Source organism: Panthera onca, chromosome C1 (genome assembly GCF_046562875.1).
Source record: "Panthera onca isolate mPanOnc1 chromosome C1, mPanOnc1 haplotype 2, whole genome shotgun sequence".
NCBI lineage: Eukaryota > Metazoa > Chordata > Mammalia > Carnivora > Felidae > Panthera > Panthera onca.
Genome location: NC_138346.1, coordinates 104,770,372 through 104,792,423, shown reverse-complemented (window position 1 = coordinate 104,792,423; position 22,052 = coordinate 104,770,372). Strand labels below are relative to the sequence as shown.

General features: G+C 40.7%; 1 protein-coding gene and 1 long non-coding RNA gene across 35 annotated transcripts in view; one reads left to right on the top strand and one right to left on the bottom strand.

Moving 5' to 3' along the window:
- CLASP1 (cytoplasmic linker associated protein 1) overlaps positions 1–22,052 on the top strand; it is a 274,262-nt gene that overhangs the window by 146,390 nt on the left and 105,820 nt on the right. For all 34 annotated transcript variants that reach the window (XM_078451384.2, XM_078451387.2, XM_060625391.3 and 31 more), the window contains 8 exons: positions 1,884–2,036; positions 4,938–5,011; positions 6,118–6,210; positions 7,116–7,261; positions 8,450–8,585; positions 9,605–9,675; positions 13,422–13,481; positions 20,168–20,245. In XM_078451384.2, the coding sequence (XP_078307510.1) occupies positions 1,884–2,036; positions 4,938–5,011; positions 6,118–6,210; positions 7,116–7,261; positions 8,450–8,585; positions 9,605–9,675; positions 13,422–13,481; positions 20,168–20,245 (811 nt within the window). The remainder of the gene's footprint in view (positions 1–1,883; positions 2,037–4,937; positions 5,012–6,117; positions 6,211–7,115; positions 7,262–8,449; positions 8,586–9,604; positions 9,676–13,421; positions 13,482–20,167; positions 20,246–22,052) is intronic.
- On the bottom strand, positions 13,032–19,847 carry LOC132672992 (uncharacterized). Its single transcript, XR_009607819.3, has 3 exons — positions 19,533–19,847; positions 19,221–19,422; positions 13,032–13,332 (listed from the first exon to the last, which is right to left on the bottom strand). It is a non-coding gene; the product is annotated as an uncharacterized LOC132672992 (long non-coding RNA).

Here is a 22,052-nt window from a genome sequence, read left to right as displayed (position 1 = left end):
TGTCACTGCTAATACTGGCAGTGCTCAGTGGTTGACCTTCCCTTTGGGTTGTTTTCGTTCTTTACATCAGACCCAGTTTTACTCTTGGAAAGGACCTTGTTAATGTGCTTGCAGTCCAAGAATCACCTTTTGAATCCACATAGGTAAGTCGATACTAATAGACCAGTGAGCATCTGAATCAGTGGGAAAGTGATGTGTGTATTAAAGGAACCATCTGTGAAAGAGGATTGCTTGATAAGGTGATCTAGAAAATTTAAAGGAATGTTGAAGGCAGGTAATTTGCGCAAGGATATGCGTTTAGAAGGATGGATCAGCTCCCAATGGCGTCGAATAAAAGAAGCCGTGTAGTTTGAAGTGGATTGTTGGTGAGTTGTGAGAAACAGTAGGGTCATGATTAGACACCGGACTTGACTGTTGATAGTTGAACCAAGCAGCCAACAGGTCAAGAAAACAGGCTTGTATTTGTGTTTTCTGTTTGACAGTTATTTACTTCAGATGTATTGGAAAAGATCTAGCTCCCTTATTCAGAAATCGTGAATATTGCCAGCTACAGATGTTTGTTTCCTTTATTTTAAATTACTCTTGGTTCTCTGTTTAGGCCTCCTGAATGACTCACAGTTGCTGTATAAGCCCATGGTACTCTGTATAAGTGCACCATGATAGCGTTAATTGTGTCATCTGAATGTTGTTCCTAAATATGTTGATTATTTTAAAAGCCCAAAGATGTTTTTTTTCTTTTTCTTTCTTTTTTATTTTTTTAAAGGTCTGTTTATTTTGAGAGAGAGAGTGTGCGCAAGCAGGAGAGGGGCAGAGAGAGAGGGAGAGAGGGAGAATCCCAAGCAGGTTCAGTGTGGTCAGTGTGCAGAGCTTGAACTCAGGAAACCAGGAGCTCATGGCCTGAGCCGAAATCCAGAGTTGGATGCTTAACCGACTGAGCCATGCAGGCGCCCTTTTCTTTTTTCTTTTTAATTTTAAATGCAACCTAAGGAATATTCCTTGGATCCACTAATGCTTAGAAAATTTAGGAATTAATATGAAGAAACAGTGCTCAACTCCAAAAAAAGAGAAATGAAACATTGACGAGGAAGCATTTATTTCCACCTGTCAAACTGGTTGACATTTAAAAATGGTCATATTGTGTTGGCAGAGGTGTGACCAGTTGAGCACTTCTTTGAACTTCCAGGGAAAAAAAAATACATGACCTCTCTGAAAATAAATTTGGCAGTGTGTACTAAAAATTTTAATACTCTTTGACCCAGTAGGTATTGCTTCTAGGTTTTGGTTTTTTTCTTAAAATTGTGATAAATTTAAACAGAAATGCCAGTGGGAAGGTGTTTGTTGCAATGTTATTTCTAATGGTGACGTATTGGAACTACCCTGAATGCCTAACAAGACCATTTCAGTTGTGATATTTTCTCATCACAGAGTACCATGCAACCACTAAGACAGCATTTACAAAGAATATTTTATCACCTAGGAAAATGCGCATATTTGAAATAAGCAAAATGCCAAATGATGTATAGTCTCGCATCAGCTGTTATTAAAAAAAAGCATGCAAGAAAGGTCAGAAATATGCCAAAATGTTGAAGTAATTGTATGAGGTGGTGGTTTTATGAGAGGTTGTTTTCTTCTTTATGTTTTCTCTGTTTTCCAAAATTGGAGCAGGAGAGCATTCTAGATATGTGAAAACAAACATGATGTTTGTATCTGCATTCTGGACTTACCTAAGGCCTTTCTAGACCCCGGACTGGCACCTCACATCCCAAGAGTAGGCACACCGTTCATCTCTAAGGCTAGTTTGTTGTTTTACATTCGGGTGGAAAAAGTACCTTTTTTTTTTTTTTTTTTTTTTAAAAACAATGATTTCTCTGCTTACTCTTCAGATAAAAATTTTGATGATGAAGATTCTGTGGATGGTAATAGACCTTCCTCTGCTAGTTCTACATCATCCAAAGCTCCACCCAGCTCAAGGAGAAACGTTGGAATGGGGACCACCCGCCGGCTTGGTTCCTCCTCTCTTGGATCCAAGTCTTCAGGTAAGACCACCGTGTGGGGTGCTGTAGAGTCAGCTCTGCCAGCTCATAAAACCAGATGTACTGCCTTCCGTGTCTGTCCTTCAGGGATGAAGTGGTCCTGTTTGCAGTATGTTTCTACTCACTGTGATTTATGTTAGCACTGTGCTGTCCGTGCTGATAGGGTAGAAGTTTGAGCCGCTGTGTTGCCACGGGTTGATAAGGGGGGAGCCGGTAGGAGAATATGGCTAGCTCAGAGGCCAGCATGGCTAGGAGCCAGGGCAGGAGTGCACCCTGATGGCTTTATTCGTCCATGAGGCTCCAGCGATGGCCTGCAATTACCATGGGGACTTTTTTTGTCAGTTTCTGTCTACCAACACTGAGACTTCCCAGAAGTCAGATGGTGTGCCTTCTGTGTTTTGTTCCTACGAGTAGCATTATTCCTTGTGAAACCGGAATGGATGTTGACCTAAGTAAATGGTAGGGCTCAGCTCCCTAAAGCTTTGAACATTGATTTACAAAGATACCTTAGCCTCAGTCTCTCCTCTGCCACTCCCCAATGCAGACGATTTGAGTCCTTGTTATATACAACTTGCATTTTGCTGTCACATGTTAAATTGACACACAGATCTCTTTTCGCTTTACATTGTGTGGCCTCTGCCTTTAGAACTGGTTGTTAGCGTCGGGCTTTTGAGCTTGGCTGGATGAGCTAAGTTAAAACAGCGGGAAGGATTGACTTAGAATGCCGCCTCCTGGTGTTCTTTCTGGCCTGCTGAACTGGCCCTAGAGTGTTGGGGTCGTGCCTCTGTCAGCTTGGTGCCTCTGCTGCCAGCTTCTCTCTCCATGTTAAGTAGCTGTGCTGATGGCTGACACGGGTGTTCACACCACAGATGGCAGGAGGAAAAAGCTGTGCCTTTGTTGGTGTTCTTAGTCCTTTCTGTCTGTGTTTTTGTTTATGTTTTTGTTTGTTTTTGGTGCGTTAAAAATTTTTTTTGTAATTGAGTTTAAATTCACAAAACATCAAATTAACCATTTATTTATTTTTAATACGTTTCTAAAAGTTTACTTATTTATTTTTGAGAGAGAGAGGCATGCCGGCAGGGGAGGGGCAGAGAGAGGAAGAGGGAGAATACCAAGCAGACTCTGCAGGGTTGGCATGGAGCCTGATACGGGGCTGGAACTCATGAAACTGCGAGATCACAACCTGAGCGGAAATCAAAAGTCAGATGCTCAACTGACTGAGCCACTCAGGTGCCCCAAATTAACCATTTTAAAGGTAACCATCCAGTGACATTTCATGTATTCACAGTGTTGTGCAGCCACCACCTGTGTCTAGTTCCAGAAAAGCTTTTCCACTCCTGAAAGGAAGCCCCAGACCCTTTAAACAGTCGCTCCCCATTTCTTCCTTCCCCCAGCCCCTGGTGATCAGCAGTCTGCATTTTGCCTCTAGGCACTTGCCTATTCTAGGTATTTCAGAGAAATGGAGTCATGTAAATGTGATCTTTTGTGTCTGGCTCCTTTCATGTAGGGTAATGTTTTTACAGTTCATCTGTGTTACAGCATGTACCCAGTATTTCATTCCTCTATGACTGAACCACCTTTCTCATCTTTCATTGGAAAAATCTATTCTTGGGAGGCATCAGTTCCGCAAATGAGGCTTAGAAATTTCTACATCATTAGACCCCTTTGATTTCCTTCCCATCCCGCACCCATACCCCTTCCAAAAGTCCCAGCTCTAGATTATGTAGAGATCTTGGCCCTGCTCTTACCCTTTTTTCTATTTTGTTTAAACACCGCAGTCATGAATTTCCTAGTTGACTCCTCCTTGTCTGATTCTGGGGCTCATGGACCATGGTTGGTCTCTGAGTCCCTTTACGTATGTGGGTACGTGATGCAGCACTTACCCAGGGCAGCGCTCCGGACCTGTCTGCTCAGGGGGATTCAGTCTTTGTACCAAAACAGGTACTGAGCACCAAGTGACAGTGTGATGTTACTGTCATCTGACCACAGCTGTGAACTCGGTGTGAGGAATCTTCATTGAAAGTGAGGACACGCATTTATTGCTCCCAGAATCGTCTTTAAAGCCTTGTCTACGTGTGAGGACCCTAAACACCAGATAACTTGTCTGCAAAGAAACACTAGAAAAGCACTCAGACTAATCAGTGTAATTCATTTTTTTAAATATGGAATTTATTGTCAAATTGGTTTCCATCAGTGTGAATCATTAACAATGAGGGTTTCAAGGGTGATCTTAAACCCCAATTTTAAAACCTTTGAAAAAACAAAAAAAGATTTGACAAAATGTCACATGATCTTCATGTGTGAAGTAGAGTTCATGTTAGCGAAAGAAAAAACTCTATCTCAAATGATAGCAATTAATCTTTAAGTATACAGAGCATCTTACAACACCTTTAGGAGGGAAAATTCTTACTAGTGCATAAGTAAGAAATTGACCCAGTTACCATGTGTTCAAGGAAATGGAAATGTTTTGAGAGTAATACAAAGTTGAAATGAAATGTTAAATTCTTGAGCACTTATTTGAATATTTCACAAATTTGTTATACTAGATGCCTAAAAATAACATAACCTAATTTATTCCCCGAAGGATTAAATTTTCTATTATTTACCTGTTTATTAGATTAATATATGACTGCAGTGTAATTGATATGTCGCTTAAAGGCTCAATGTTCTCCTTAACACGTAGTGTCTTTAAGTGACTTTATACTAACGTATGTAGTATTGTAGAATCATGACATTTCATCTCTATATTCAGAGTTAGTAATGTTTGTCAGTTCCACAACACTCTAAATTTTTATTAAGGCTTGTAAAAAAGCCACAAATCTTCCATAATGTAATGGGGATTGTGTGTGTTCAGACGACCCCTGCGCACACCGTTCACGTTTTGAAAATCAATCTTATTTATAGCTGCAAAAGAAGGAGCTGGTGCTGTTGATGAAGAGGACTTTATTAAAGCATTTGATGACGTACCTGTAGTACAGGTGAGTGAGAATATTCGAGTTTGATTAAAAACAGGTAGGCTTACTCGTCAAATTTTAGTTTTCAGATACATGATATGTGAGGCCCCCTTCTAGGTGAGGTATTTTTACCTCTTAAGACCTACTGCAGGTCTGCACCTGCAGATGAGAGGACATCGGTGCCTTGTATCGCTAAAATGCACAGCAGAAGTGAAGTGATCTTTCAGTAGGGACTGGAGAGAAGTTGCTTGCTTGATCTAGTAGTACGTTTGTGGCTTAGGTCACGTAAATGAAAAAGAAAATCAATGACTAGGTGTGAGAACAAAGAAGCATGCCTAGAAAAATTTGTAAATTTCAAGGACTGCGATGTCTGAAAAGCTATAAAGAACAGATTAATAAAAGCTCAAGTTTATGCCACCTTGATGCTTCATTTAAGTGCCTAACAGACGAAGCAGGGATTACTTATACGTTTGGAGTATACACATTTTAAGTGCTTTGTGCCTCAGTGTCCTTTGTTGTTGACTGGGGGCTAATAACACTTGTCCTCAGCCTGCATCGAATGTGGTGCTCTGCCTGCGTGAGTCACTTGTTACCTGTTGCCTGGTTGCCATAAGTACCATAAGTCAGATAACCGGCACCATAGGCTCAGCTTGGGTTCAGCCTTACCTTAAGTCCTTGACCTTCCAAGCTTGCATCACTGTTGGTTGATTATTCCCCTACCTACCTTATTAGTAAGATGTAAGTGTAAATGAGAAAGAAGATTTGAAGAGAGTGTTGAAGTTACGTGTAAAATGTGGTGTTCTAAATAATACTAAGAGTAATAAAGGCCTTGTGCATCACTGACAATTCCCCAGTCGGCTCCTTTCTCTTCTGTACATGAGATCATCTGTTAAGTTTACGGTGAAGCTGTGCTCAAAGCATGGTTATCTGTACTTGAGCATCAAATCTAGTGGGTATATATTCCCAATGGGAAGGAAGCTCATTCGAAGACAGATGTATCTGGAGGTTATCTCATAAGTCCTTCTGAAAAATGAAATTACTAAGTATTCTTGACTTTCTGTAATTAAAAACTAATCTTTGTTGATTCTGTAAGTTTTCTTACATTGGTTGTAAATTAATTTTGCTTACAGATTTATTCCAGCCGAGACCTGGAGGAGTCCATAAACAAGATTAGGGAAATATTATCTGATGACAAGCATGATTGGGAGCAAAGAGTAAATGCTGTAAGCCGTTGACTTCATGTGATTACATTTTCATTAGATTTATTTCAATGTTCTAAATACTGAATTATGCAATTGGGGTATAGCTCTGATGAATTTTAAGTAGTAAATGTTTTAAATATACATCACCATATTTACACTTACCCTTTTAGTAGAGTACCTCATTTCTCTTCCTGTTTCTAAAACGGGCCAACCTGTGCCTTTAAGTATATCCTGTACTTTTAAAAAAGATGTAATGTGGAACGTCTGGAGACAGCCTCCACTCTTGCCTTAGTCCAGATTTAATTGTGACTGTTGGCCAGTAAGTTGGCTTTTCTTAGTGGCATTTTCAGGGTGTGTCCGTCTCTTCCTTTCTTTCTTCCTGTCACTTGTTGGAAAGTTCTCTCCCTCTGTTTAAAAAAGTGGATTAATGAAATGTGAGGGGAGCATTACAGTGAAGGTATATCTTATCTGAGGAAAGCTGTTTTACAGCGTTGGCTGGGCAGGAAGCAAGGCTGTGAAATGACTGCTACGTCCCATTCAAACTCAGACTAACCTTTTAGTAATGATACACTGGAGGATACTATATAAAAGACTGTGGGATCGCTTCTTCCTTCGAGTCATTTAACGGATAGCAGTTGGAGTTGGGTATTGGGGAAGGTAAGCTTTAGGGGAGGAGCAAAACTGTTTACAAGTAAAATATCTATTTTGTAGAATTGTGAGATATACTACATTTAAAACTTCTTACTTGTGATATGTAGATTTGTTCAGTATGGTAGCAGGTACTGAATTGGCTGAATTCTTCTGGGAAGACTTTTGAGATCAGTTAACTTTGATGTTGACTTCTCACAGTTCTTGGCTTCAGTTGTTTTATATATGCTGTTTTAAGGATTGTTGTGTGTACCTCTTAATTTTTTCCGTTCCACCAGCTGAAAAAGATCAGATCTTTACTTTTGGCTGGTGCCGCCGAGTACGATAACTTCTTTCAACATCTGCGTCTTTTGGACGGAGCCTTTAAACTATCTGCTAAGGACCTGCGGTCTCAGGTAGTGCGGGAAGCTTGCATCACATTGGGGTAAGGACTGCCACGCTTCAGATTCTCACACATCCTAAAATAGTCTCATTGCAGCGCTTCAGAGATGGTTCGTTGAATGTGCCCAGCAGGTCCCTTTAATGTACCTTCTGACTAGTCTCCAGGACCTATTCCATTTATTCTTCTGTTGGTGCTTTTATAGTATTACAATATTTCCTGCCCAATTACATAAAGTTTGACAGATTTTAAATGTTATTCAGTGACTTGGCTCTGAAGCCTCTATTTTAAACTCGAAGCAATTATTATTAATAATTATAGTATATGTGCTGCCGAAGCGAGCACAATTATTATTAATAATACAGAAAAAAGAAATAATATAAACTTCTGTCTCTTGGCTTTTTCATTGATTTTGCTGGCAGGATATAGCATGATTATCAAAGTTTTTGTTTGTTTCTAGAAGAGTACTGTATCTATAAAGTTACAAGTCAAAGGCAGATAGGACAGTAAAGTTTTACCCTAGCTAAAACTGTATCAGTGTTTGCAGCTGGAACTTCTGTGTTGAAAAGTATGTCAGAATGTCAAAGAAGCAGCAACAGCAAGGAGGTACTGCAGCTGTCTACAGTTTTGGCTGGGATCAGATATGGAAGCGTGTATAATACATGTGAAAGGTTTTTAACAGGGCAAAAGGAAAAGAGGGTGAGGGAGCTCTCTCAGTTCTACACTTAATTGGCATATGACCAATTTGTCTTTTGCTGTTTTTTAAAGAAATTTTTAACGTTATATTTATTTTTGAGAGAGAGAGCGTGCTCACGTGGCGGGAGGGCATCGAGGGGGGAGGTGGACAGAGGATCCAAAGCAGGCTCCACACTGACGGCAGTGAGCCCGATGCGGGGCTCGAACTCACGAACTGCGAGTGATCGTGACCTGAGTCAAAGTCCGGACCTCAACCGACTGAGCCACCCAGGCGCCCCTGTCTTTTGCTGTTTTAACACTAATTAGTTGGAAATGATTTATTTGAAAGAAATGAAAGGAACGAGCTCATGGGCTAATGTCTGTTGGCCAAGTCCACAGCATGCACACGGAAAGTGTTTTTAAAGTGTCTTACGTAGACACTTGCCTTTTATCTCTAGATAACTTTAAAGGAAAGCCTTACAGAATGTTAAGAGGTTTATATTGTTTCACTGTTTGCAAGGGATACAGCTACAGTGCAGTGTTCATTTCTTGTTGTAGGCATCTGTCATCAGTTCTGGGAAATAAATTTGACCATGGAGCTGAAGCCATTATGCCAACTATCTTTAATTTAATTCCAAACAGTGCCAAAATTATGGCCACTTCCGGTGTTGTAGCTGTTAGGTTAATCATTCGGGTAAGTATATTTTGGGGCCATACATAGAATAAGCAAGTGGTAATAAATGATGGTTGATAAGCAGTACTACAGGCATTTTTTATTAGCAACATTATATACAGTTGGAACCATGTTGTATATATGAATCAGCCTCCCCCCTCCTTAATTATCTATAGGAGTCTTTGTTTTTTAATACTCCATAATGTGAATTATGAATATGGTGTATACCTACTCATGTGTTGATTATTTACTCATGGTTGGCTTTAAATATTTGAATATTTGTATCTGCTTCTGGGGTTACACTTGGTTCTTTACTCCCAGTCATTCCACTTTAGGTATTTGTGTTTGTGGCTTTGTTATTCACCTAAAGTTTTTATTTAATTACTTGTGTTTAAGCCCAGGAACAAAATACTCTTTTCAGGTTTCTAAACACTCATTTATTTAAATTTAAATAATTATCCAAGTAATTTATATACACGTTCCCAGTAAAACCTAATAGCTTACAAAGGCTTAAAATGAACATTCTCCACATCACCTTCTCCCCACCTTCAAGTCCCTTTTTCCCAGAGGCAACCCTTGAAACTGGGACGTGGTGATGCTAAAACCTGTCCAGAATATTCCTGATTAAATCATTGTGGGTTACTTATTTGTATTATTTTTAGTTCTGTTTGCACTGCCTACTTGAAATATTAAACCCAAAGCCATCATCGAACATTCCCATTGAAACAGTATCACAACACGTTGCTCTGCTGACCGCTATTGAACTCACTTAGATCTCCACTGCCGGATTATTTAGACTTCCCACCAGTCATTTGTTTTGCTGTTAGATTTATTTACATATCATCGGCTGGTCTGTTCAGGCTCTGTGAATTTTGTCATGGCCTTTGGCAATATCCAGTGAAATTTTTTTCCTTTCTAAGCTCAGTGACATTCTAATCTGAATATTTATGTGCTTTAGGTAGTTTAGTAATGAAGTGGTTGTCTTAGTTTTTAGTTTTGTATTTTCAGGTGTTCACCTCCGTTTCTGTTCTTCTCTGCAGCACACACACATCCCTAGGCTAATACCTGTCATAACAAGCAACTGTACCTCTAAGTCTGTCGCAGTTAGAAGGTAAATTTTTAAACAGCTTCCTCATTATTTTTGAATTAAGTTCCAAAATAAGTTCCAAACTTCCGTCCATGGAAACAAATTCATGTTTGAGATGTTAAAATTATTTTAATATCACTGCAATAAATGTCTTTGGATTGAGGGATCGTGATCTAAATAGTCTGGAAAATAAATTTGGACAACCTCCATTATTTTGTGTGTATGTGAGAAAGGAGAGAGAGAGAGAGAGAACACGTGTGTCTGTCTGTGAGTTTATGAAAGGGGGCTCTGGAGAGAGTGGGGTAGAAGATGGCCTGTACATTTTTTCTAAGATAGTCCCTCTACTTAAATTGTCGGTATACCCCTTCTCTGAATGAAAGTGGTAATTGCACACAAGGAAAAAAAAAAACATTATAAAAATTAACGGTAGTTCTTTACTATTGACATGGGTAGGAGGAGGTATATGTTGTCTCTGTCTTCTGACAGTGATTTCTGAGATTCTGAATCCCAACCAAGAGAGAGACCAAGTATCCAGGAGATACCGTAGCTAGCTAGCCCTTTGTTCCCAAGTCTCTGCCTAGTCTTGTGCCCACATGAGTTGCCATAGATCACATCCCAGGAGTAGGGCCTCTTCTAGCTGGGATCTGTGGTTCTTGACTGTTGAGAATCTAATAAAATCTGTGGCCCCTCTTCCCAAGAAAATGTAAACACACAGAATATTTTATGTAGATTTTGAAGGGATTCATGGACACCAGTGGATATTCAGTGGACCGTATCAGGAGCTTCCTAGGGTAAATTCATGGTTGGCCTGGGCAGCAGTCTCTTGACCACATTCCTGGAGTTCTTTGTCCAATTCTAGCCCAGTGAAAGAGCCCTTCAGTCTAAGCTTGGAACCCAGCTTACTTTTGCTGCCCGCCATTTCCCTCCTTTTCTGGCATGTCACGTTGGTCCTCCTGGGTTTCCACGGTAGGGGAGCCTGCTAAGCGTGAGGCGGCCCCATAGCCATCTTATTAACAGCTCTGTGAAAGTCATGAGGGAGGAGGGGAATCATCCACCTTTGTAAAGCCAGGAAGGAAGAAATTGGCACCTTCCACTGAAAAAGCTTCATCTCTAACCGCATGGCTCACTTGTATATCACTGAGGAATGCAATCTACCCTTGACCTGCAGTCCAGCGTCTCCCTCTAGAGATGAGAGGGTGAAGTCAGCAGGGGAGACGGATGGTAGTGAACTTCAGAACCTGGCAGACTGCAGCTGAAGCATTACCTCTTCCCACTGACTAATCCTCTGACCCGCTGGGAACGAGAGCACCCCTGGGGCAGAGCTGTTCTGGGGGTTCAGTCATTGGGTAAAGGAGTTTGACATCTAGTGTAAGCTTAATAAACGATGCCAGCTGTTAGAATTTGTTGCTGCTGCTGATGTTATTGTCACTGTTGTTTTAGGTTTCCAGGAGAAATTCAGAATGTGTAAGGCCAAGGTCCTCTGATGAGGTGAAACGGATGTTTGTTGTAGGATGTTTAGTGTATTAACTGGCAACAACATACCATATACTGCGTGCTTAAACAGCAGAAGTGTATTTTCTCACAGTTCTGGAGGCTGGAAGTCTGAGATCAGGGTGCCAGCATGGTTGAGTTCTACCGAGGGTCACTTGCAGCTGGCCGACTTCTTGCTGTGTCTTCACGTGGCAGAGAGAGATCTCATGCTCTCTGGGGTTTCTTCTTGGAAGGGCACCAGCCCGATCATTAGAGCCCCCCATCTCATGAACTCCCCACCTCCAGATATTATCATGTGGGCATTGGAACATAGGAATTTGGGGAGAACACTGTTTAGTCCACAGAATTGAGCAATTCTGGCCTTTGCTGCTAAACGGATAGTAACCTGCATTCACTGTGACAGTAGAAGTGTCTCCCCCTTTACCACTTTCTGAGTCACACACTCAGATTACTGTTCTTACATTTAGTCATAGTGGGTATCAGTCAGAACCATGGGTCTTAATGCTGAAAGAAGTAATAGGGACCATCTCGTCCCTTTGCCTTCAGAAAGGTTAGGTCCTTCTGTTAGGTCCTCAGCCTGTACCTAGCTCGGCTTCGTAGAATTTGTAAGAAATGGATCGTACAGTCTCCCTGCCTTTGAGAAATTTATATCATTTAGATAGGGAGATTAAAAACAGTAATGCAGAGCAGTGTAAGAGTGAGTTAACAACACCTGTATTGTGGATTTAGGAATTCAGAGAGCAGTGATTAAAACCAACTGGTATATTCCAGTGACACTTGATAGGCAGGTTGAAAATTGAGTTGCATTTTGAATGATGAGTAGGAGTTGGTAAAGAAAAGAGACGAGTTCTAACCTGATGTGTTTAAATAATGATGTGTTAAACAATGCCAACATTGATATACTTCTTTGAATGTTAGTCTGAAAAGTGAAAAATAAAACCTAACTTAAAGGTCATATTTTTGATTAAATAGATTGTTCTAACATGCATTTAAGACCAAAATTAGCACCAAAGATGGCTGTATTCGCTAAGAGATAAATGTAAACATATACACACATGTTAAAGAAAAAAAGAGAGACAAGAAAAATCAGACCAGGAAATGACATGAAGAACGGAGGAGAAGTAGAATAAACATGGCCTAGGTTGGGGCCAGTGTGGGGAGAGTGACAGAGGAGAGAGGATGCAGGGATGGGTAAGTGTCCTTCCTTGGAGAAAGTTTGCTTCACAACCAACATGCACACACGCGCAGACACGCACACTGTTGGCAGCCCCAGGACTGGGTTGAATAGCTCTGTGTGGTTCTAAGAAGAGCCCCCTTGTGCTCGTGGCGCATGGGAACTGTCCCTTGTCTGTCTTGTTTGCTGGTTTATGTCTTGGTTACCGTTGTTATCTCTAACATCGAGGGTAGGTTTATTAAAGATTTATTGAGTAATTAATTATATGGGTTATTGAGGTTGTGAATTGAGAGGATCATGGGAACGACAGTCTGGTCATTAGAGAAAAATTGCCCTCTTACTGGTTTCCTTGAATGAGTTCCTAAGACTACTAAGATTTACCCCCACGGAGATAAAGACCCTGGGCTTTTGACAAGTTCTAAAGAGGTAGGACCCAAAGCAGTGATGTAATCCAAAGGAGATGAGACCAGAGTTGTTTTCGTGCACAAATCAGACCAAGAAAGATTACAAAGGTGAAAAGGCTTGACAAGAAGGGATGTTGAAAGATTAAAGAGAGGAAAATAGATGAGTAGATTAGGGAAAAATCCATTTTAAGCACTGCCTAGGATCTTCTTAGGAAAATTTGGAAAGCACTTGGTTTTTCAGGGTATTTTTTACTTTTTTTTCTTTTGTACAAGGCATTCTGTGAAATTAATGCAAGGAGCAATCGCCTGGTTCTGTAATAATGTACGCTGATTTTTTTTTTTTTTTGCCCTCGTACATCTTATATTAACATATTATTTGAGGTGGTATAAACATAAATGACAGCGAAAGGCCCTTTTGGTAATGTTGCCACAAGTCTGCGGTTCCTGATTTGAGGGGAACTTTTGTATCCTGTCTCTTCTGTGCCTTGTGTATTTACTTTCTGATCACCATTGATGCTTGATTACTTTTACTTGCTTAGGTTTAAGTCACTGTTGATTCCAACTCGATGTTCCATTTTTTGAAGCCTATTAATTAGAAGGAATTTGCCAGTTCTAAAAAGTAGCAGGGGAAGAAGAAAAGCTTTTATTTTCACTAACATAAAAATGACCAAATTACATATTTTTTTCTTTACAATCTTTAGGCGCTGTTTTGAATTTTTAGATTTACTTTTGCAAGAATGGCAGACACATTCACTGGAACGGTAAGCATTTCATTGGCTATTTTTTCCCCTCTGAATTGAATCTTGAGATTTAATGTCTCAACAAGTGGTCCAACCTGCTTTTTTGTAGGAATCAAAGGAATCTAAGCATTTGTTTGCATGGCTACATTTGTTATTTCTACTGATGCGAGGCACTTAATATTGGCAGAAACTTTTAGTGAATTTCATTGATTACAATATTGTGTGCCTAGAGATGTGGACCAGTGTGCACCATACCAACTACAAAGCCACAATTAACTTTTTTTTTTTTAATTATTTTTTTAATTCCTGTGTAGGTAACATACTGTTACATTAGTTTCAGGTGTACAACATAGTGATTCAGTGATTCTATACATTATTCAGTGCTCATCATGATGAGTGTCCTCTTAATCCCCTTCATCTATTTCCCCCATCTCCCCATCTACCTCCCCTCTGACAACCATCAATTTGTTCTCTCTAGTTAAAGAGTCTGTTTTTTAGGGGTGCCTGGGTGGCTCAGTCGGTTAGGCATCTGACTCTTGGTTTCGGTTCAGGTCATGATCTCATGGTTTCATGAGTTCGAGCCCCACATCCAGCTGGCAGTGCACAGCCTGCTTGGGATTCTCTCTCTCTCTCTCTCTCTCTCTCTCTCTCTCTCTGTCTCTCTCTCTCTCTCTGTCTCTCTCTCTCTCTCTCTGTCTCTCTCTCTCTCATTCTCACTCTCACTCTCACTCTCTCTCCCTTCTCTCTCTGCCCTTCCCCCACTCGTGTTGTCTCTGTTGCTCTCAAAAATAAATAAACTTAAAAATTTTTTTAAAAAGAGTCTGTTTTTTAGTTTGTCTCTTCTTTTCTTTGTTTTGTTTCTTAAATTTCACATCTGAGTGAAATCATATGGTATTTGTCTTTCTGTGACTGACTTAATTTCACTTAGCATTATTATGCCCTCTAGATATCTAGATCTAGATCCGTCCACGTTGTCACATATGGCAAAATCTCACTCTTTATGGCTGAGTAATAATATTCCATTGTATATCTTTTATCATGACTGGATGTTGTACTTTGTCAAATGCTTTTTTCTGGATCCATTGAAATGATCATATGGCTTTTTATCCTTTCTCTTGTCGACGTGATGTATCACATTCATTGATTTGTGAATATTGAACCACCCTTGCATCCTAGGAATCCTACTTGCTGGTGGTGAATGATTTTTTTAATATATTGAATTAAGTTTGCTGATATTTTGTTGAGGATTTTTGCATCTGTGTTCGTCAGAGTATTGGCCTGTAGTTCTCTTTTTTTGTAGTCTTTATTTGGTTTTGATATCAGGTTAACGCTGGCTTCATACAATGAGTTTGGAAGCTTTCCTTCCTCTTCTGTTTTTTAGAATAGTTTGAGAAGAATGGGTATTAACTCTAATTTAAATGTTTCGTAGAATCCACCTGTGAAGCTGTGTGGTTTCTGGACTTTGGTTTCTTGGGAGTTTTTGGTTTACTGATTCAGTTTCATTGCTGATAATCAGTGTATTCAAATTTTCTATTTCTTCTTGTTTTAGTTTTGGGGAGTTATATATTTCTAGGAATATATCTGTTTTTTCGAGGTTGCCCAATTTGTTGGCATGTAATTTTTCATAATATTCTCATAATCTTTTGTATTTCTGTGGTGTCAGTTATTATTTTTCTTCTTTTGTTTCTGGTTGTTTATTTGGGTCCTCTTTTTCTTTTGATGAGGCAAGCTAAAGGTTGATCAGTTTTGTTGATTTTTTCAGAGTACTAGCTCCTGGTTTCAGTGATCTGTTCTGTTGTTTTTTTAGTTTTTATTTTCTTTCTTTCTGCTCTAATCTTTATTATGTCCATCCTTCAACTAGTTCTGGATTTTGTTTGCTTTTCTAGCTCCTTTAGGTGTAAGGTTAGGTTGATTATTTTAGATTTTTCTTGCTTCTTGAGGTAGACCTGCATTGGTATAAACTTCCCTCTTAGAATAGCTTTTACTGCATCCTAAAGATTTTGAACTGTGGTGTTTTCAGTTTAACTTGTCTCCATGTATTTTTTAATTTCCTCTTTGATTTCTTGGTTGACCCATTCATTGTTTAGGAGCATATTCTTTAACTTCCATGTGTTTGTACTCTTTCCTGGGTCTTCTTGTGGTTGATTTCTGGTTTCATAGAAACCAGGTTGGAAAAGATGCATTGTATAACCTGGATCTTTTACAACTTGTCAAGACTTGTTTTGTGGCCTAATGTGTGATATACTCTGGAGAATGTTCTGTGTGCACTTGAAGAGAATGTGTATTCTGCTGTTTTAGGATGGAATGTTCTGAATATATATGTTAGGTCCATCTGATCCAATGAGCCATTTAAAGCCACTGTTTCCTTGTTGATTTTCTGTTTGGATGGTCTCTCCATTGATATAAATGGGTTGTTAAAGTCCTTTACAATTGTATTATTATTGATTACTTCCCTTATGTTTCTTATTTCCTGCTTTATGTATTGGGTATTTTGTTGATACCCATGTTTGGTGCATAAATATTTGTAATTGTTATATCTTTTTGTTGGATTGATCCCTTTGTGATATATGCTGTTTTAAAATCCATTTTGTCCATTATAAATATTGCTATTCCAGCTTTCTTTTCACTTCCATTTGCGGGATAGATACTTTTCCATCCCTTCACTTTTCTGTGTATATGTGTCTTTAGATCTGAAATGAGTCTCTTGTAGGCAGCGTATAGATGGGTCTTGCTTTTTTATCTGTTCTGTCACCCTGTGTCTTTCGATTAGAGCGGTTAGTCCATTTGCATTCAAAGTAATTATTGATAGGTATGTATTTAATTGCCATTTTGTTACTTATTTTAGTGTTGTTTATGTACTGATTCTCTGTTCCTTTTTTTTGTTGGTCTCTTCTCACAGTTTGCTGATTTTCTTTAGTAATATACTTGGCTTCCTTTATCTTTATTGTTTGTGTACGTATTACTAGTTTTTGATTTGTGGTTACCATTAGGTTTGTAGATAACATTTTATGCATATAGCAGTCTAGAGTTGCTGATTGCTTAAGTTTTTAAGTCTCTACTCCTCTCTCTCCACACTTTAGGTATGTGGTGTTATACGTTATATCCTTTAATTTTGTGAATCACTTGATGGATTTTCATAGATGCAATCAATTTTACTGCTTTTGTGCTTCCTACTTTTCTTGCTCCTGCTTATGGTCTTTCCATTCAAAGAGTTCACTGGTTTAGGGGTTATGAATTTCTTTAACTTTTGTTTGTCTGGGAAACTCTTTATGCAGCAAGGCTATCATTAAGAAGAGAAAAGAAGAGAGAGAGTATTCTTGGCTGAAGAATTTTTTCTGTCAGCACTTTGAATATATCATGCCACTCCTTTTGGCTTGCCAAGTTTCTGCTGAAAAATCAACAGATAGCCTTAAAGAGTCTCCCTTGTATGTAACTGTTTTCTTTTATCTTGCTACTTCTAAAATACACTCTTTATCACTTCTTTTTGACTTTTTAATTACTGTGTCTTGATGTGAACCCCCTTATGTTGTTTTATTGGGGGCTCTTGATACCTCCTGTATCTAGATTTCTGTTTTCTTCCCCAGATTTGGGCAATTTTCAGCTATTATTTCTTCAAATAAATTTTCTAACCCCTTTTCTCTCTTTTCTCCTCTGGGATTCCCTATCATGCAAATGTTACTATGCTTGATGGTGCCCTAAGTCTTTTCATTTTTTTTCTCTCTCCTTTTCAGCTTGATTGCTTCCCATTATTCTGTCCCCAGTTGCTGATTCATTCTTTTGCTCCATCTATTCTACTATTTATTCCCTGTGGTGTATTTTTTAATTCAGTTTTTTGAGCTCTTCATTTCTGATGGGTTCTTTTTAATGTTTTCTCTCTCTTTGTTAATGGTCTCACTGACTTCCTCCACTCTTTTCTCAAGTCCAGTGAGTATCTTTATGACCATTACTTTAAATTCTCTGTTAGGCAGATTACTTACCTCCATTGTGCTTATGTCTCTTGCTGTGATTTTGTCTTGTTCTTACACTGGGGACATAGTCCTTTCTCTCCTCATTTTGTCTAACTCTGTGTCTGTTTCTTTGTGTTAGGGAAGTCAGCTGCATCTTCTGCTTTTGAAGGTAGTGGCCTTATGAGGAAGAGGTCCCATAGTGCCCTGCAGTGCCATGTCCCCAGTTCACCAGAACCTGGCACTTCAAGGGTGTCTCCATGTGTGTTGTGTGTGCCCCGCTCTTGGGACTGAACCACTTTTCCTTTCAGTCCAGTCGTCTGCATTGGCTCTCTGCCTGTCGTGGGCAGCATTTGATTGCTGTGTTGTTAATGGGCCGGTCCAGGGCCACCTGGGCTTGAGTCACGTCGGACTGGGCATCTGCCAGAGAGGTGGTGGTACCGAGCTGCCGGGCACTTTCCTTGTGTTCTACCATGAGAAGCTTTCATTAGCGGGTTCATTAGACCAGCTGACTCCAGCCCACTGCTGGGGCCGCAGTCTGGCTGGGTGTGTGCTTATCTTCCTTCTTCCCCTCCTTCCCCAGGACAGGAGTCACGTTGCAGAGGTGCTGATCCCTGTCGGGGCTGCTTTCCTCCTGCCTGGCTTATGGTACAAGTTTTGCATAGGTTTGCTGTGGGGAGAGACCTGGAACCAAAGGCTTGGCTGGACAGGGTGTGTCCACAGGAGAAGGCAGACATGCTGTGAGCAAGCTGGGTGGAACATGTTGGTGCTGAGCTGGTTCCCCCAAGTGTTGGTGTGTCTAGGCAGGGGACCCACTAGCTCCTTTGTGCCTAAGGATTCCTGCCCCCCAGCACATGCTTAGAGATTAGAAAAGAAACGTCCCTCTTGTATACCCCAGGCATTTTTCAAAGTGTTGCTTCTGTGTTGTATCTCTGAGGGGCTGCTGTACTCTTTAAGGGTGGTGCCTCAGTTTCCTGTTTACCTCCTGCTGATTTTTAAAGTTTCAGGTGGTAAGCCCCATGATTGTAAGAACTCAAGAAATTGTGCTCCTCTGGTTTTCATGTGGGTTCTCGTGCCTGGGGTGCTTGGCGTCAGGGTTTGGTCCTCTCCCTTGCACGTGTCTTGAGTGTCTCTCCTTTTTGGGGAAAGCCAGTGAGCTCGTTTAGCTCCTACCACATCTGTGCCCTTCCTGCCCTCTTCAGGGTGGCCTCCTCTCTACATGTAGCTGTGGAGAGTCTGTCTGCCAATCTACAGGTGGTTTTCTGGGTTATTTCCACAGATGTGGGTGTTACCTAGTTACATCTGTGGGAGGAGGTGATCGTGGGGTCCTCTACTTTGCCATCTTCCCGAGAAGTCAGCCACAATTAACTCCTTATTGGCTCTCAGCCAGCTGCCTGACATTCGTGTCAGTTCCAACCAAGTAAATGTTCCAAGCTGCTCTTTGTAGGCCAGGTGTAACTCTTAGGTCCTTAAAGGAGTTCCACTCATCTGAAGGTTTTCTTTTTGATCCCCCTGTATCAGACACTTAGCAGTTTTCTCTTTATTCAGGTTGATGTGTGGTAAGTTTCACATCATGAAGATAAAAGGTAGGATTATGGCAGAATTCTTAAGAAGCAGGTCTCTTAATTTTAAGATTCATTCTTTCCCATTTTTAGTTCCTTTGAATTTCAGGTGCCTGTTACTCTTTCTGAGTTACACTTGGAGAGAATAGATGATGATGTTTTGCCACCCATGTTTTCATGTTACTTAGTTTGTCAAGAAGCTTACAGCATACTAATCATTTTACTAGTGGAATTTTAATGAAGTGAGTACTTACGGGAGTCCCATTCTGTACTGCAGGGGTCAGAGAGGAAACAAAGCCATCCCTCCCAGAGGTAAAATTTCATCTGCAAAGTTCTTGAATCTAGAGGATAGTCACACATTTTTTCAGTACTTTCTTGTTCTTTAATCTCTTGATAGGCAGTGATAGTTCTAGAATTGAGAGGTGGAAATCGGAATGAGGGATCTGATGTGAGGACCTGTGAGTAGAACAGTCACGTGTGAAGAACTCAGATCTGGCCTTGTGTATTCGTTCATTCCCCTCCTTGCTTAGTACCCACCACTTAGCAGACACTCGCCAAATACTTACTGAATGAATGAGGCACGAGGCAGATTGGTAACTACTCTTTGTTCTAGGAGACTAATTCATTCCAGCCTTTTTTTCTTTTCTTAAAAAGCTGTTAGACATTCAAAGAGATACTTTACTAATTTCTTCTCTGCTAGGGCAGAACGTAACTAAAGAAAATACCTATTTATAACATTGTTGCATGATTTTATAAAATTGTTCATGTTACACAGTGGAACTTGAAGAAAACATTGTGTTTATAGAAATGTGATGCAGGTAGCCTCCTCATATTAAGGTTATTATTACCTCATGATTTCCATAGAAACTAGTTCTGACCGTGGAAAAGTAGAGTCTTACTGGTTGGGTTCATAAAAGATGGAGCTAAATAAGTGTGGTGTGAAAAAAGTCAGCCATTGTTTAACAAACTCGCCCACAGGGTAGGTAGATAGGGGCAGCTGGTGGAGGGTGGAGGTGGGGGGACCGGGACAGAGGTAGAGGTTAGAGCTGCCGAGAAGGGAGTGCTTGGATTTTCTATTCTGCGTGATAGTTGGCTAACTGGGCACAAAGCCACAATGCCATTTTGTTATTTTCACACCTGATTTCATCTGCATAAAACCACATGTTAATGACAATCACTGCTTTCTCTCCTAAATGTCTAGACACATATCAGTATTAGCCGAAACAATAAAGAAGGGAATACACGATGCCGATTCCGAAGCAAGGATAGAAGCCAGAAAGTAAGTGTTTGTTGTATACCATTTGTTTTTAATTCACTATTTCTATGTTTCAGATGTGTTGTTTAGATTGCCTTATTTTTTTAAAAAATTTTTATGTATTTTTGAGAGAGAGACAGACACAGCACAAGCTGAGAGGTGGTGTGGTGCAGAGAGAGAGGGAGACACAGAATCCGAAGCAGGCTCCAGGCTCTGAGCTGTCGGCACCGAGCCTGACGTGGGGCTCCAACCCGTGAACTTTGGGATCATGACCTGAACCAGAGTCAGAGCTTAACCGGCTGAGCCACCCAGGAGCCCCTAGATTGCCTTATTAAAAGTTCGTTAAATGGGGCGCCTGGGTTGCTCACTTGTTTAAGAGTCTGACTCTTGATTTTGGCTCAGGTCATAATCTCACAGTTTGTGATATCGAGCCCCACGTCAGACTCTGCACTGACATCCTGGACCCTACTTAGGATCCTCTCCCTTCTTCTCTCTCTGTCTCTCCTCTGCTAGTGCTCTCCCTCTCAAAATAAATAAATAAAAACTTCAAAAAACATTTGTTAAGTTACATGAATAATGTTTTGTTATTCATGACTGTTAAATATGACCCCAAAAGCCGTTTCACAATATTTCTCTATTTTTCTGCTTAGAAGGTTGCTCGGTGCCCAGACCTAAGAGACTGAGTGATATTATTTGAGTATAAACAGGACTGAGGCACACAATAAAATGCTCCTTTTTAAATTTATGAGAAATTATTACATGAATCTGAAAAGCACTTGTTTGCATGCTCAGACTTACTCATTAGGCTCTGTTAAAAGCCAGGTCATAATCCCCAGGGACCTTTTGATTTCCCATGAAAAATTATGGGCCCTGGGACCCTTCCCCTGAGAGGGCATCTTTGCAGGTGTCAGGTGGCTGCTCTGGAAGTGTGAGCGTGGTGAGGGGCAGGTGGGTGATGGGACGCAGTGGGGACGCACACTCACCATCCCATGATTGAGGCAGTTTTGCCATTAGGGCTGGTAATGCTCCCATCCTGTGGCTGTGGCCGTGCATTCCATGCTCCCCTGGGCAGAATTGTGTCCTTGTGACCCACAAGATGCTGAGACTTCCTGTGTCTCGGGCAGTGTGTAGGTGAGTGCTGTGAATTTTGCACCCGTGGAGTTTTCTCTGTGCCTTCACAGTGCCCGGCTCTTCTCCTTGACACAGGCAGTCTGTTATTCCTCACCTGGAACATTACTGTTCTATTTAGTTGCACTCATACATCCTCCTCAAGTCTGTGTTGCTCCGTGACTGCTCCCTCGGTCACGTTCCATTCTCCTGGTTTCTGAGGTCTTCGGAGGACCTCCTTGAATCACTGAAGCGCTTACCATAATCTCAGCTTGGGTAGTTCTTGCCAAAATAAGGGCCCTCGTTAATAGTTGCTCACAACTATTAGGAATGGATTCGTTAGTCACCCGCTTCAGCGGCTTTTATCCTGGCACGTATACTCCCTCCTTGGTTTTTTCTGGTTCTTCAGTCACACTGCAATACAGATTTCAAGTAGCTGCGGGCATCTCTGCGCCTCTCTGTTATACGTCATCTAAGGCAACTGTAAACACCTCCAGTCGATGAGTGTCGAGCGGCGTGTGGAAAAGCTGCCACTGATGAGTGCCCTCCATGTTCTGGGTCTAGTTCTGGGTGTTTAAGCTCCATCTTCTCTAAGGTTCAGCCCTTTAGTTTGCATTTTGTAAATGAGACTCGATTCAGAGAAGTCAGGTAACTTGTCCAGTGTCAGAAGAGCCAGTAAGTTGTGCGGGTAGGATCCATACCCGGCCCCCTTTGTTCACTCTCC